The sequence below is a fragment of the Ascaphus truei genome, chromosome 1 (assembly GCF_040206685.1).
Source record: "Ascaphus truei isolate aAscTru1 chromosome 1, aAscTru1.hap1, whole genome shotgun sequence".
Lineage (NCBI taxonomy): Eukaryota > Metazoa > Chordata > Amphibia > Anura > Ascaphidae > Ascaphus > Ascaphus truei.
The window spans coordinates 549,621,887-549,638,160 of record NC_134483.1 but is presented as its reverse complement, the minus strand read 5'-3'; the positions used below and the strand labels follow the sequence as shown (position 1 = coordinate 549,638,160).

General features: G+C 45.9%; 2 protein-coding genes across 3 annotated transcripts in view; one reads left to right on the top strand and one right to left on the bottom strand.

Annotated features, from left to right (window-relative positions):
* LOC142468263 (uncharacterized) overlaps positions 1 to 13,085 on the top strand; it is a 31,763-nt gene extending 18,678 nt beyond the window's left edge. The window contains exon 2 of the mRNA XM_075574629.1: positions 2,204 to 13,085. Within this exon, the coding sequence (XP_075430744.1) occupies positions 2,329 to 3,105 (777 nt within the window). The 5' untranslated portion in view covers positions 2,204 to 2,328 and the 3' untranslated portion in view covers positions 3,106 to 13,085. The remainder of the gene's footprint in view (positions 1 to 2,203) is intronic.
* Positions 1 to 16,274, bottom strand: part of LOC142468238 (uncharacterized) — a 407,600-nt gene that overhangs the window by 36,207 nt on the left and 355,119 nt on the right. The window lies entirely within an intron of this gene.

Sequence of the window (16,274 nt, the reverse complement as noted above, 5' to 3'; positions counted from 1 at the left end):
ACCAGGTAGGGAACCAGCGACCTGCAACACAGGGAAAGGAGATGGTAAGGGTACACACTGACACACACTTACGCACACTCACACACACTCGCACACACTTACACACACTCACAGACACTTACACACACTCACAGACACTTACACACACTCACACACACTCTCACACACTTACACACACCAGCACCCGCTCCCCCCCCCCCTCCTCCTGCGCAGGCAGCGGGGACAACGGTGGGGAGAAGGTGAAGCCGGGACCGGAGGGGCATCCCCCCTCCCATCTCCTGTCAGGCGGTGACGGGGAAGCCGGGACCGGAGGGGCATCCCCCCTCCCATCTCCTGTCCCGCGGTGACAGGTTGAAGCCGGGACCTGAGGGGCATCCCCCCTCCCATCTCCTGTCCCGCGGCCTGTCACGCAGTGACGGGGAAGCCGGGACCAGAGGGGCATCCCCCCTCCCATCTCCTGTCCCGCTGTGACAGGTTGAAGCTAGGACCTGAGGGGCATCGCCCCTCCCATCTCCTGTCCCGCGGCCTGTCACGCGGTGACAGGGGGAAGCGGGGACCGGAGGAACATCCCCGCTCCCATCTCCTTCACTGCGGGCTGTCACGCGGTGACAGGGAGAAGCGGGGACCGGAGGGACATCCCCGCTCCCATCTCCTTCACCGCGGGGTGAATATGTGTGCGTGCATTTACTGCTGCTGAGCGCGCTTCAAAGTCAATTTTGTTTATCTCCCCAAGCGACAAAGGCAATCCTTTTGGTGGGGAATTCATCCACCTCTTTGCTACCTCCCTTCCCTCTCTCCCCCCCCCCTCCTTTATTTTTCCTTTCCCTCCTTTTTTTTTTCCTTCCCCCATTTGCCTTTTTATTCTCCCTGCTCTTTGGCTTGCTGTCCCCAGTGTCACCCAAACTCCTACTTGCAGTATTAGGTGTAGCCCTTGTCCCCCCCCCATCCCCCCCTAAGTGAGAGGGCAAGGGTTAATAGTTGAATAGTGATTATAGCCCTTTGTTTAAGTTACCCTCAAAGATGCCTGCCTACTAAGGAATGCGACCAAATGTTTAGGAAGCAGACCCCTGATCAAAGGCTCAGCCATTCTACCCGTTTGCATGAAGCTGGAGTGGTTTGTGAGTGTTATAACTCACACTTACTAACCATAGTATCCTGCCAGACACCCCATTTGGTAGACTGGCCAAACGCCCCTGATTTAGGAGTGGGGCTACAGAATGAGTGACCTTATTAATAATAAGAATATTATGAGATGTCCTCGGCTGAACGTGCTAAAAGCTCCATATGTGTATTCGTGGGACTGATTTGCACATAAGGATTACAGACACATGATGTCTAGCCGGTACTAAGAGACAGATATTAATATCTCTCTTAATTTTAGTACTACACGGTAATACTTAGTCTCATTGGGAGCGTCATGCGTGACGGAATGTATTAATATGTCCGCGTGCCAGTAAGTTCTATTGAACTGAAGTTATGATGTTATTTAGATAGGAAAAGCAGTTTTTAAACGTCCTTGGTTGGGAGGAGTTTTACTCTGAGGAAAACTGTCAACCTTACCACTGATTTATGAGAGGGGCTGGGTTTAGGTTGTGTTCAATGGGAAATAATTGTATAAGAACCAGGCTCAGCCTATGGCTATTGTGCTTCATGTCTTTCGTGTCTTTGGTGATTTTCAAAATTGCTGAATGAACTGCTAGTCACGATTTCTGACTATTTCATCATTTCCATCTTAAGTGAGTGTCTATATTTTGTCTGTTATTTGTATAATCTCGTGTGTTCACCTTTTTCAAGGACTAAATTAAATACTTTATCATATCTAAGCCTCGTTCAGTTCAACCCAGTTATATTTGGTGTGTATTATTAATAGCCTGTCTCAAAGCTACCGTCACAAAGTACAACTGAAGTTATTTGATAAGAACAATATATGAAGAACATTGATACAGGGAGTAATGTGATTTCTATTACTGGAGTGAGGAGGAAATATTTATTTCCACGTATGAGACATAATTGTAAAATGATTAATTGGGGTGTTTCTTTGCCTTCCTCTGGGTGAATGTAACTATAACAATGTAGCTTTAATTATATTCAGTATGTTGCCCAAGTAGAATTTTATAAAGGTCGAACTCAATGAACATATGTCTCTCATCTAAATCTACTCTGATGCATTGCAATGTTACATTAATACATTTTCTCACCATAGATGTATCTTCAGCACATGACACGTCTGTGAACAAGAAACTATGTAAGAAATGTCCCAAACATCATAAATTACATGAGGGGTTAATGGAAATATGTTTTAAGGACTTCAACATTGCATAAATCTGTATGAGAATTGGAACAAGATTACCAGAAACTTGGCAGAGCATTCCTATACATCAACAGCCTCACGTTACTAAACTTACAGATACCGCAAGACAAGGAGAGGGTTTAAAGAACAGAGACATGAACCCCTACAGTGGGACATACGGTAATGTTATACCGCAAATAATCCCCACAGGGAAGAAATCCTATAACTGCTCTGAATGTGGGAAAAGCTTCAGTAAGCAATCAAATCTTCTAACACACCAAAGAATCCACACAGGGGAGAGGCCCTATAACTGCTCTGAATGTGGGAAAAACTTCAGTAAGAAATCGCATCTTGTTACACACCAAAGAATCCACACAGGGGAGAGACCCTATAACTGCTCTGAATGTGAGAAAAGCTTCAATCAGATATCAAGTCTTGTTACACACCAAAGAATCCACACAGGGGAGAGGCCCTATAACTGCTCTGAATGTGGGAAAAGTTGCCATGATCAATCAAGTCTTTGCCAACACCAAAGAATCCACACAGGGGAGAGACCCTATAACTGCTCTGAATGTGGGAAAAGCTTCAGTCAGAAATCAGTTCTTGTTTCACACCAAACAATACACACAGGGGTGATACCCTATAACTGCTCTGAATGTGGGAAAAGCTTCAGTGATAAATCGAATCTTGTTAGACACCAAAGAATCCACACAGGGGTGAGACCCTATAACTGCTCTGAATGTGGGAGAAGCTTCAGTCAGAAATCCGTTCTTGTTAGACACCAAAGAATCCACACAGGGGAGAGACCCACATAACTGCTCTGAATGTGGGAAATAAAGTGTCACGTGTGGATGGTAAGAGATACACTCATAATTGGATGGATAAATATGGGCCTGTATCCAAATACCATGGATCTGGAACGATGTCTTGTTTGTTTTTGATTTTCTGGGACTGGTTTTCTCCTCAGCACTTGTCTTTTGTTGCAGGATTCACTCCATCTCAAATGGGCTGGTTCTCAATTTCAAATTGCTGCCATATAGGAACAGAGATATAGGAAGACAAAATATAGTGTAACACACAGTTTATTAAAACTTGTAAAACCCTATAAACATATAGGTTATTCCCTCACACTTTGTATGTAATAAAAAGACAGTTGGAGAGTTTTTAATCAGGCGGAGTCTCTCACGCTCAGCTCGTGTCCCGATCAGCCCGTGTCCTTTCTATACCCGGTTATAGCCGGGTTTAGAGATCCGCTGGAGGTTCAGACTTGCAGTTCCGTGTACCGGCGTCTGTTCTCCCTGACAGCCAAACACGTCCGCGTCACGTGTCTTTCTCCCAGTATCGTGAGATCTCGTCTGCACAGTGATCCGCTTCCAGACCGTTCGCGGTCTCGATCTGGGCTCTCTTTCCTCCTCGGTCTTCCTGCTGCGTTACCGCCAGTCACCAATCACCCAACGTTTCTCTGATAAGGCTTCTTTAGGAGTTAATGCTGGCATATCTGTCCCTACCTTCTTTATAGGCACCTCCCTGTTCCTATTGGTTCCCATAAGCACAATACAATTGATTGAGAAACATCCTAACTTGTAATACTGTGCACTGAAATGTAATTGGTTCTCCTAACAATAATCAGTATACATTCAGGAGAAGGATTTACTGTTATGTCATAACATAACCACCATCTGATTCCTCGTCCCATACATATACATCAATACAAACTCCGCTGGGTGTATACTGTTACTTTGCAGCCATGTTAATAAAGGGCAGACACGTTGATACATATTTAACATGGTATCACTACTTAGAATAAAGTTGGTATAATTCACAAACTAAGAATGGCAGATTATTTCTAATCTGATGTGATCGAATGTTTTAACCTTTCTATTGTATCCCTCCAGATCTTTAATCCGTTTATATCCTTTCTATTTCCAAATTGAGATATTACTGCCCGATAGGCCAGGTGCGAATTTGGGATTATTCCATATGGGGACATCATAGAGTATCTTGTCGTGAGGGCGTGCCTCACCTTGGAAGCCTCCCAGATCGATAATGAGTTGGTCATTGAGGAAAGCGGTATGTCGGCGTACTTTTGCGCTTTTTTGGGTAACCAAATCAAGCTGCTGAGCTCTAATGGGGAGCAGACAGCACTTTCTATCTCCACCCACCTTTTAAATTGTGTATTGGATTGCCATTGAACAATTTGGCTTAATTGAGACACTTTGTAGTATGATAACAGGCAGGGTACCGCTAGGCCACCAGCTAGTACAGGTCGTTTCATATTTAATTTGTTAACTCTCGGTTTTCTTCCTCCCCAGATAAATTTGGAGATTTCAGACTGAAGTGAGAGTAAGTCCTTTAGTCTGAGTGGCACTGGTAGCGTCTGGAAAAGGTATAGGATACGGGGGAGTAAATTCATTTTTACACATGTATCCTACCTATCCAGGATATTCTCTGGTGTGCCCACCTGTGTAGATCAGTTTTCAGTGTCCGGATCAGGTTGGGATAATTTGCCTTATATATGCTTTTGGCCTCTTTGGTGATTTGGACTCCCAGATATTTGATGTATTTCTCTTGCCAATTAAATTTGAAGTTTAGTTTTAATAACTTCTCGGTATGTCTAGGGAGATTGATGTTGAGGGCCTAGGATTTGGATTGGTTTATTTTGAACCCAGAAATCCTCGAGAATCTGTCCACTAGTTCAAATAGAGTTGGTAGGGAGGTAAGGGGTTTTGTGATAATTAAGAGGATGTCATCTGCGTACAGGGCCGCTTTATGAGATTGTGAATATGCGTTTAACCCTGAGATGTCTGGATTGCCTCGAATTTGTGTCGCCAGTGGTTCGATACATAGAGCGAACAGGAGAGGAGATAATGGGCACCCCTGTCGCGTGCCGCTCTTAATTTGAAATGGAAGTGAAGGGTAGCCCTGATGTATGACCCTGGCGGTGAGGCCTGAGTACAGCGAGAGAATCGCCCCACTCATCCGATCCCCAAAGCCAAATGCCGCAAGCGTCTCTTTTAAATAGGGCCAGTCTATCCTATCAAAAGCTTTTTCTGCATCCAGACTTAACATACTTTGATTGTTATTTCTTTTAGCCATTTCTAACAGATCAATAAATCGTCAGGTGTTATCCGCTGCCTGCCTCCCTTTAATAAATCCAACTTGATCTGGGTGTATAAGTCTGGGTAGGATGAGACATAATCTATTGGCCAGCAATTTAGCGTATATTTTGATATCGGCGTTGATTAAGGATATTGGCCTGCAACTTTTGCAGTCCAGCGGATCCTTACCAGGCTTATGAATTAGAGAAATAGACGCCTGTAGCATCTCCCTGGGGATGGGAGCTCCTGCTAGAATTGCATTGACGACGTGGAGCAGCCTTGGGGCGAGTAATTTGACAAATGTCTTGTAATACAGCCCCAAAAAGCCATCCGGCCCGGGGGCCTTTAATGGTTTAAGTTCTTTGATGGCCTGTGACACCTCTTCAATAGAGAAATCGGCGCCTAGTGTCTCTCTATCTGTCTCCGTCAATCTCCCCAGGTTTGAGCTGGCTAGGAAATCTCTCAGCGCCTTGCTCGTTTTCGTATTGTGTGCCACTTTCTCTCCGTTATATAGGGATGCATAGAACGAGCCAAATTATTCTACTATTCTCTTAGGGTTGGCTGTGGGGGTACCGGATTTTAAGCGTATCGCTTGGATGTTATATTTGGATTGCCTGTCTCGTAACATTCGGGCCAGCATCGTATCCGGCCTGTTTGCTTTTTCGTAAAACTTCCTCTTTGACCAACTCAATGAATTATCCGCCCTGGAGGTTAATAGCATATTTAACTCAATTTTGGTGTCTTTTAATTCTTGTAGGGTTTGAGAGTCTGGGCTGCTTTTGTGTTTTGAGGAGAGGGAATGTAATTTAGTTGGGAGCGTGCTAATTTTGGAGTCTCTCTCTCGTTTTCTTTGGGCTGTGATGCTAATAAATGTGCCCCGCAATGTCGCTTTATGAGCCTCCCATAATACTAATTGGGATTCAACAGAGCCTTAATTTATATTAATTTATTATTATATTAATTTATATTATATGGAAAAACTGGTAAATTTCGTTACCTATATCTCGGGGATTTTTAGAATGGATTCGTTAAGCTTCCAGTTCACCCTGTTCTATCAGCTCAAATATTATTGCACCTTAGCTCTTATCGGTGCATGGTCAGACCATGAAATATCATGGATCCCAGCTCGGGAGACCATAGGAACCAGTTGGCAGGAGACGAAAAAGTAATCGATTCTGCTGTAGGAGCCTTGTGGATGGGAGTAGAACGTATAGTCTCTATCTGTTGGGTGTAGTTCCCTCCATATGTCAGTTAATTGGATGGCTTTGAGGCCTCTGCATAGTGAGGTTCCTACTTTCTTGCTGTCTGATCCCGCCCCCCCTGATCTATCGAGGTGTGGTTACATAGCCATATTGATATCCCCTGCGAGCACGATGCATCCACTAGCGATGGCGCTCAAGATCCTGAAGAAGTTATCAAAGAAGACTGCATCCTGCTCACAAGGGGCATAGACAGAGGCCAGCGTGATATACTGCTCACGAATTGTACCTACCAAAATGATAAAATGACCGTCTGTATCACGCTTGGTCGACTGGACCACAAATGGAATTTTGTTTCTGAACAGAATGACCACTCTTCGTTTTTTGACAGATGATGAGGATAAGAAGACCTGGGAGAAATCTTTGTCTAAAAATTTTGGAGCACTGCTCTTGCTAAAGTGTGTCTCTTGTATTAGCAATTCGTCTGCTTGTTTTCTCTTATAATCGGAGAAAGCTAATTTTCTTTTGATTGGGCTATTAAAGCCCTTTACATTGTGAGATATTAGTGTTAATGCCATCATTTAATGTGTGTAAAGTGTAATATCTGAACATCATTCAGCTCACCAGAGTTGTCTTCTCTCTGTCTTAACGGCTCTGCTCCCGTGGTGCGTCCGCTCATAGCAGTCCCCGTGCCCCGCCGGGGCTGACACCCCCCGCCTCCCCCCACAGGGGGAGATAGATGGGAAGGGAAGACCGGGGAGGGAAAACAAAATGTAGGAAAATACGAAAGGAGTAAAATAAAATACAAAAAATAAATTAAAAACAGGTGTAAGATTCACCTTAATAGAAACTAATTGTGTATCAAGAGCTCGTCTCGGGGTCCCCCGAGTGCAGCTCTTTTGCCCTAAGGGCCGGTCAGTTGATCCCACCCTGAGGAGATGCCGTCCTCCCCAGCCTGGGATTGACCGCCCTGGGACTTGTCTGTGGCCCTGTAACGTTAAGGGCCAATAAATGAAACACATGCTCGACGCCGGGGGCGAATCCCACCGGCGCATTTCCATCAAACAACTTATATAAAAACTTCAGCATAACCTTTTAGTAACTTAACATTTAGAACTGCAGCTTGTACTGGGTTCAAAGCCGCCACACATAACATGTAATAACAATATATTGAGTGATGTAGGGAAAACAAAGAGTGTTGGTTGTGTCCCTATTCCACCTGCCCCTCTATGTTAAAGAAAATGTCTCTGGAGGTGCATGGACCCCAACCAAATATGAGTTATAGGCCTTCTATACTTCCCTCGGGTGCGCTCATTACCTAGCATTTAACTAATATTTAACAACCAACATATAATAGTCATTTCTCCTTAGCCAATAATCAGTGATCATTTATCTTTATTCTGTATATTTCTTTTCTGTGCATAATTATCGCATTTATCATTGTTAATACTATTCTATTAACCGTGTGACTTATGTCTTTCTAATACTATATATTTACTTATGTCTAACTGTGTATCACTGGTTATCTCTATTTATCTATGTATGCTGCTGCTGAGAGCGGTGACATCACAAACTCTCCAAGCATGAGCGCAGGGTGTCCTGCATAATTTTGCATGAGCGGGAAGGGGGGCGGGGGGGGAGGCGTGGATCGGGCTGTGTGTGTGTGTGTGTGTGCGTGCATTGACTGCTGCTGAGCGTGCTTCAAAGTCAATTTTGTTTGTCTCCCCAAGCGACAAAGGCAATCCTTTTGGTGGGGAATTCATCCACCTCTTTGCTACCTCCCTTCCCTCTCTCCCCCCCGCCCCCCACTCTCCTTTATTTTTCCTTCCCCTCCTTTTTTTTTTCTTTCTCCCATTTGCCTTTTTATTCTCCCTGCTCTTTGGCTTGCTGTTCCCAGTGTCACCCAAACTCCTACTTGCAGTATTATGTGTAACCCTTGTCTCCAACCCCCTCCCTAAGTGAGATAGGGGTGGGTATGGCGTTATCTGCTACTTCTAGGTGATGGTGCAAACCTGTAGGTAACAGGAGGGCTGAGCGCTCCGCGGTGGTGTGGGGAGAAACAGGACAGGAAGGACAGGTTACCTGGGTCTCAGTTGGTGCAGCGCCTCCAGCCAGCAGGGATCCCCTGGGGATGTTCAGGGGATGGGCCCCCACTGACGTTCCTCCATACACAGAGACAGTAACAGACAGTCTGGTCTTTTCTGATGGTTTATTTCAGCAACAGCTTAACAGGACATAGCACAAGCATTCTTCATGTCGTTATTTTCACCTCTCATGCTATTCTTTATCATCTTGGTCAGAGCCCTGACTCAGGCCTAATCCTCTTCCCTCCCATCCCCTCATGGGTGGGAGGGAGAGGCTCCCTTTTCTTCCTTCTCTTACTCCATTCCTGGGAGTCCCTGACCAGAACAAAACTAAAATTTGGGAGAATGTCAGAATTTGAATTTGGGGAGTGTCTCTAACTCTGACTCATAGCAAGCCAGAGCTGGATACTGATTGGCCCACACACAGACAGGGTGTGTTCCAACCAGTATCCACCCCTCAGATTGACATCCTCAGAAGTTGCTAGGCCCGCCCTTGAATACTGCTTACATCATCCAAGGCTGTAACACACACACAGGCCTAAGGAAGGAGTTAACCTTTCCACTGCCTGCACTAACAGGACTGACAGAGTAAAGGCCCAGGGAAAAGAAGTAGCTTCCGGAAGGCTAGGCTATATTCTCCCCCTGAGGAAACTCCAACGTTCCCGCTTGGACAACAGTAGGTATAACACTACCTTACTGTGCAACAACCTGTAAATTGGCATAACATGTATGAAGGAATTAACCAATGCATATACATAGAAATACATTTGCATATACATTGCCTAACAGGACAGAGAAGACTACCTCTAGTAGTGCGCAGGATCAGGCTTTTTGACCATTCCACCCTTTCCATCTGGCACCCTTACGGAGTAACACCTTCTTTTGCCAAACTCAGAAATATATTCCACCCTATCAAGGTGGATATTACGCCCCACAACCCATACCTTGATCAAATGTTGGGCCCGATCATGGTCTAAATACATAGGGTCCCTAGCAGTGGCATCTAGATGGGCGACGATGGCTTCCTTCACCCACTCTATTCAATGTTTCTCAGCATTTCTCATAAGATTATCAGGAAGATATGGATACTCATATCCCATCTTCCAAAACTCGTTCAGCTCTGCTGAATTTAATTAAACTTTTCTCGGTCGCGGTGCCAGGTAGCACCCAGAATATGGGACCCTCCAACAATGAAACTTACACCGTCTCCTCCCTAACTGGAGACATTGCATTTATCACTTTAGGTACATGTGTGTCCTCCCCCTCTATACTATCCCCCCAAGGCACAGATATCCCCGCAGTTGACACATGCATAATCGCATTACATTTCCCATAACCATTCGGGGGCCATGGGACTCACGGGTGATAAGTGCCTGGGGGTCAGGGGTGTCACCCTGGGACTGGTGGCGGGAGGGGAAGGCAGGGCAACGGGGGCAGATGACACATGGACCTCACCAAAGTCTCGATGGGGAACTGTCACGATAATTTACAGGGTTTTAATATACACATAATTACTGGGTTGAATTGAATACGACTGTGATATGATAAAGAGATTTTATTCCTTCAAATAAGGTGGACACACAATGTTGGACAAATAACAGACGGAATATTTGCACTTACTTGGGATGGGGACCATGAAGTAGCCAGGATTCAGGCTAGCAATTCATTCAGCAACACAGGATACAAACGAAGACCACGGGGTAGAGGGCTTACAGTCACTTAAATAGATTTTAGCCTCTACTCCTTAACATTGGGACCCAGGTACTGGAGAACAATTATCTGGGCCCAATTAACTTTTGCCAGCTCACGTGGGAGCAAGCTGGTACATGCCCCCTGGTAGGTGGGACATGCGCACACACTGTCAGTCAGAGTCCCATTTAGTGCACCCCACACCTAAGCCTGGTGCCTCTGAGTCTACCATCTGTATTTCTTCACAGAGGAAAGGCTGACTGGAGGTGTGATTTGTAGCACCTATACATACACAGCCAGGTCCTGCTATCTCTCCCCCCTGCACACATACACAGCCAGGTCCTGCTATCTCTCCCCCCTGCACACATACACAGCCAGGTCCTGCTATCTCTCCCCCCTGCACACATACACAGCCAGGTCCTGCTATCTCTCCCCCCTGCACACATACACAGCCAGGTCCTGCTATCTCTCCCCCTGCACACTCAATCTGGGGGGTGAAGCCTTGATCCGGACACAGCACGCAGACTCATCGGTGCCTGATGGCTCATTACAATTCCACATGGCCAGGAACTTTCGCTGGCTAATTGGGTAGCCCTGACTATACAGAAATATATCACAATCTATATATATCAAAAATATATATATATCAAAAATACTCTGTTCGGTTAATCTGAGAGGGCTGAAACCTGCCATGCAATCCTGACTCAGGGGTCTCTGCCTTGTGGCCAAATATCAATCTTCCAGCTATCACGGAACCGGAGATAGCAATATTGGGTTTTAAAACCTCATGTTACACAAACCACATTTCAAAAACAGCAGTAATTGCAACAGCCCTGTAACCTCTGCATAGGAATACATGTCATTCTGTATGTCACTGCAAATGGTGGCCAAAAAGGTGGGAAGGGAACAAAGGGCCATAAACATTCAAACACAGTTAACCCCTTCCCTCCTGGCCTGATCCCAGTTTAGATGTTTGGTGCAATCCCGTCACAGGACGGGAAAACATAAAACAAAGGGGAATACATTTTGTACTGAAGCAGGGGACAGCAGAAATACATGTATACGATTCCATTAACCCCTCACATCCTGCACGATTGTAGGGGCTGCCAACTGGGGGGGGGACCCCTTTATTACACGCCTGTAAAGCCCATCATGACAGGAACGTTCAGGGAAATCTCCCCGGGAGGAGCAATGGCACAGTCCATGGTCAAGTTCAATTTGTCCCGTCCTTTGGCCTTAATATAGCGAGCTTCAGCCAGCGCTTTGGCCTGGAGAGCGTCTCTGGCTTCCTTCCGCCCCGTGCAACGCAGGAGGAAAGGATCATTTGTAAGGGTAGCACTCACCGGGGCGGCCTGGATATCACATGAGCCCGGCCGGGGCGGCTCGGCAGCCCTCTCATCTCCCGGTGGTGGAGCAGCAACCAAAGGGTCGAGGCAGTCATCGGAGGTGGTGCCGGCTGGCACTTCTCCCGAAAGGTGACCCTTCAACAGAATGTCATTGAAGTGGCGCTCGGCAGCTTGCATGTAAGTGAGAGCACGATACAATTTCAATAAAAGAGCTTTTGATCGCTAAATTGGCGTGGGAACTTGGTCACGGCCAAGTTCATTCATTATTAAAATTGTAACTCCGGTCCCAGGGCAGGTAGCGGTCCAATTCTTTTTGCCCCTAACTCAGGGGAACTTCCCTACTCGACCCCAACAGGGTCCGATGGGCATTGGCCACGAGAAAGGGTAGCGGCCGCCACAAGGGTCGCCCCATTGACCGCAATGGCAGAGAAAAGCCATTTGGTTTTAAAACACCAAGTGTGAAAATGGTAAAACGTAAAACCCATATCTCCGGTTCTGTATGGACTAGAGGGCCGGGATTTGGCCACCATACAGTCACTGCTCTGGCATGATTGTATGGCAATTTCCAGCCCTCTCCGATCAACCGAACGGAGTATGGGTAACTGGTTAAAATGTGGTTCTGCCATTGACTCCAATGGCGGAGAAATGCAATATGTCTAACGTGATGTTTGAGTGATATATTTTTATCTTCAGTACAGTGGGTCCCAGCGAGCTGAAAATTGGCCAACATGTAGAATCCCCTCCGACATGAGGTTATGGCAATTTGTAGCCTGCTCGGCCCAACCGAACGGAATATTTTATTGTATATAAAATATTGTCAATTCACTGTATTTCAAGCCTAGTGTAAAGTCCGCGAAAACTACTGACCCATACAGTATGTTAATGGTCAGGGGGCGACAGTATGTCTACACAAAGGCCACTGATCAAAGGCTCACCCCTCCCTCCCCCCGGTTTGTATATACAGGGAGGAGAGAAAGCAGGACATGGCCTTTCACATCAAGTGATGGATGGATGTGGTAAGGGTACGGGAAACCATATATGAAAAAATGGAAAAATAGTACAGCACTGTATGGCACAATATGCAGTTTATGAGCAGTGGTCCGCATACATTATACTCGCATGTAGAGCAGTGAGTTAGATCATGTCACACTTAAAGTGTACAGGAACAGTGGTCCCACGTAGAGGAACCTCTAAAAACCAGGATGGAAGGATAGGGTACACTATAGCAGGAAACGAAGAAACACCATAGCGCAGACCGTATAACAATTTAATTAAAATAAAAGCACTTCACAAGTGCACACTTACAATAAAACAGTGAAAATCAGGCAATGGTATAAAAGAGGTTCAGGCAAGATACAATCTCATCACTCCTTCTCCGTGAGGGGCACTTGGTGGGAGTAGGGACGCTCTGCCACAGGTGCTCCTAATTGCGGCTGCAAGAAACACCCTATCCTGCCAGATTCCTGACGAAGCTAGTTGTCTAGCGAAACGCGTCAAATTAAGGCAGACACGGAGCAGCAACGTGGAGGAAAGACGCCCAGCCGTTTGGTGTTTCTTGCGGCCGCAATTAGGAGCACCTGTGGCAGAGCGTCCCTACTCCCATAAAGCAGCACTCAGGTATAGCAAGCTCACAAATTGTCAGGAACACTGATTGTCAGGAGCACTGGAGAACTGCTGTCTGCTGGGGGGCAGGGTGGGGATGGGGGGAGGAAAGTACATGCATGCTCCTGCTCCAATCCCCGTAGCTGCTGCACACAGACAGGAGGAGTTGTCTGTGTGCAGTGAAGGCAGAGAAGGCAGAGAAGCAGCAGCACGGAGAAGCAGCAACTGCACAGAGCTTGGAGCTGCTTGGCCCGTGCACAGCTCTGCCTGCCCCCAGGTTTCACCGCACGCAGCCTGCGCCCCCCTAAATAATCTTCCACCCCCCAGTTTGCACACCACTGGTCCAACGGACTTCAGAGTAGCACCTGGAAACCGCAACAAAATAACATCCCAGTAGGGAGACTCACATGCTGGCCAGTGTGAGAGGAATTTAACTCTAACACTACCTGCTCCTTACCAGGACTTATAATGTTGGGGCCAGGAATACATATAAAAATGTGTATTATCTGGAAAACTCAAAAATAAGCGAATAAGTGTGTTAAATAATCACAATACATATAGTTCAGCTACAGGCGCTTAACAACAAGCAAATATGAATGTGTATGGGTCCCTGAGTTGGCCCCAAAGAGGTTAGAGTCCAATCTGTTGCCAGAAACAGTCCAAAAGACAAAGTTCCAAGAAGGTGCCGCTTCCTCAGTTGGAAGTGCTAACCCAGCACTTCAATAGAACCTAAATAGGATGAGAAGAACAGGAAGCGCACACGTTAGCCGGTTCCCTGCCTTCTCCCTCACAGTCTTCAGCTCGTGTGCTCGCCTCTGTAGAAAAGCTTTTCTGCAGAGGTGAGCGCACGAGCTGAAGACTGAGGGAGAAGGCAGGGAACGGGATAACGTGGTTGGCCCGGGCTGTAGTGAGATCATCCCTGCAACCGCCGGGTTGCTGTGACGCCGTACGGAGGAGGTCACGTGGTGACACATTAGGAAGACATCACGAGAGGCTGAAGGAAACTCCTATCATCGGAAGGGTGGAAGCAAGCAGCGGACGCGCTGTAGCAACAGGCGAAGTATCCCCACGTGAGGACAACTCTGCACATCTCCAGCACGGATCTGCGGACTACTGCTTACTGCTTACTTTATTTGGATGTTTGTGAGTGTATTACCACTATTTGTTTGTTTGTCTCATTAATCTAGTAAAAACGTTATTGCACCAAGAAGTGTGCGCTTTCTGTTCTTCTCAGCCAGGAATACATAGCCAGGGGCTCCCAAACCGGAGAACCCATAACCATTGCCGCACAGCTCCTGCTCTGTAAGTAGGATTTAGTAGTAGTGGGCCGGATCGGGTTTGCGGATCAGTTTGCCATCCCTATCCGGTACCGTGACCGAATAGCACCTCTTCTGTCCCTTTTCACTAATATATTCACCTCTATCCATATAGATATTTCTGCCCACTTTCCATAGTCTCATTAGGTACCTTCCCTATCGTCAGTGTAGTGAGTCTGACTGCTGCAGCGGGACGACATATAGTCTAATACGGCATCTCTGACCCACTCCTCCCCATATTCCCCCACTCCTCTCATGACGGGTTCAGGCAGATAGGGATAATCATGGCCATGTGATTTTCTATAGCGCTGGATTATTATCCAAGATAGGAGAAAGGAAGAGGCACACAAATTGTAGTGGAATCAAATGATTTCAAATGTATTGATGCATCAGAGATAACAATAGTAACGTTTCAGGACACGCAGTCCCTTCCTCAGACCGAACACCTCAAAAGTGATAACACATTAGCACATCTATATATACCCCCAAAGGTCAAAATAATTAACTTCAAAGGTCAAAATAATTACCTTCCCCAGTAACAACCAAAAGTGCATGGCTGCATCCAATCTGTCAGCCTAATTGTGCACGCAACGTCGTGATGACGTAATTCAGCCCAGTGACGGCCCACAGAAGGAGTGAGAGAGTGGAGAGTCCTGGAGCCAACCCCAAAATGTCTGCCCACAGTGACTGACGGCGTCACGTGGTGTGACGTCACGACGCACGTGACGTCACGACGTAAAAACGTAATGACGTCATGTTGCTAGGGCAACAGGCACCAAAAGGAGGAGCAAAAAACAAATACATAAACAGAGACATTTTACTAACTGGTAAAGTAGCAGGGCTTATTTCTGGAAGCATAAGGTGAAGCAATTAATAGTGCCATAATGCACCAATGTAGCATTCTATTGCTGTGTCCAATGTAATCCATTGATGACAGTCCTTTGAGAAAAAGAGGTCCATATAATTGACAGCTGTAAATAGAATGAAACTTTGTTAGAACATTATGCCATTGTATGTACATATACTGCATATATACTTCAGACAATCTTTGTGGCTGGATAGACAACCCTCATGAAATAAATGTTAATTTCAGTACACATAGGTACAAAATAGATAGGGTAACCTTGGAATGTTTAAAAGGTACAAGGCAGTGGTAAGTGAGTAGGTAATTATTTTGACCTTTGAAGGTAATTATTTTGACCTTTGGGGGTATATATAGATGTGCTAATGTGTTATCACTTTTAGGGTGTTTGGTCTGAGGAAGGGACTGCTTGTCCTGAAACGTTACTATTAGCTCTGATGCATCAATACATTTGAAATCATTTGATTCCACTACAATTTGTGTGCCTCTTCCTTTCTCCTATCTTGCTATTACTTTGGATCCAGCTTTGGGACGCCAGGATCAACGAAGGTGAGCACCAAATGTAAACTCCTTAAAAAAAATTCTTTAAAACAGTGTTTTCTTCGAATCTTGTTAGACACCAAAGAATCCACACAGGGGAGAGACCCTATAACTGCTCTGAATGTGGCAAAAGCATCAGTAATAAATCAGTTCTTGTTAGACACCAAAGAATCCACACAGGGGTGACACTATAACTGCTCTGAATGTGGGAAATAAAGTGTCACGTGTGGATGGTAAGAGATACACTC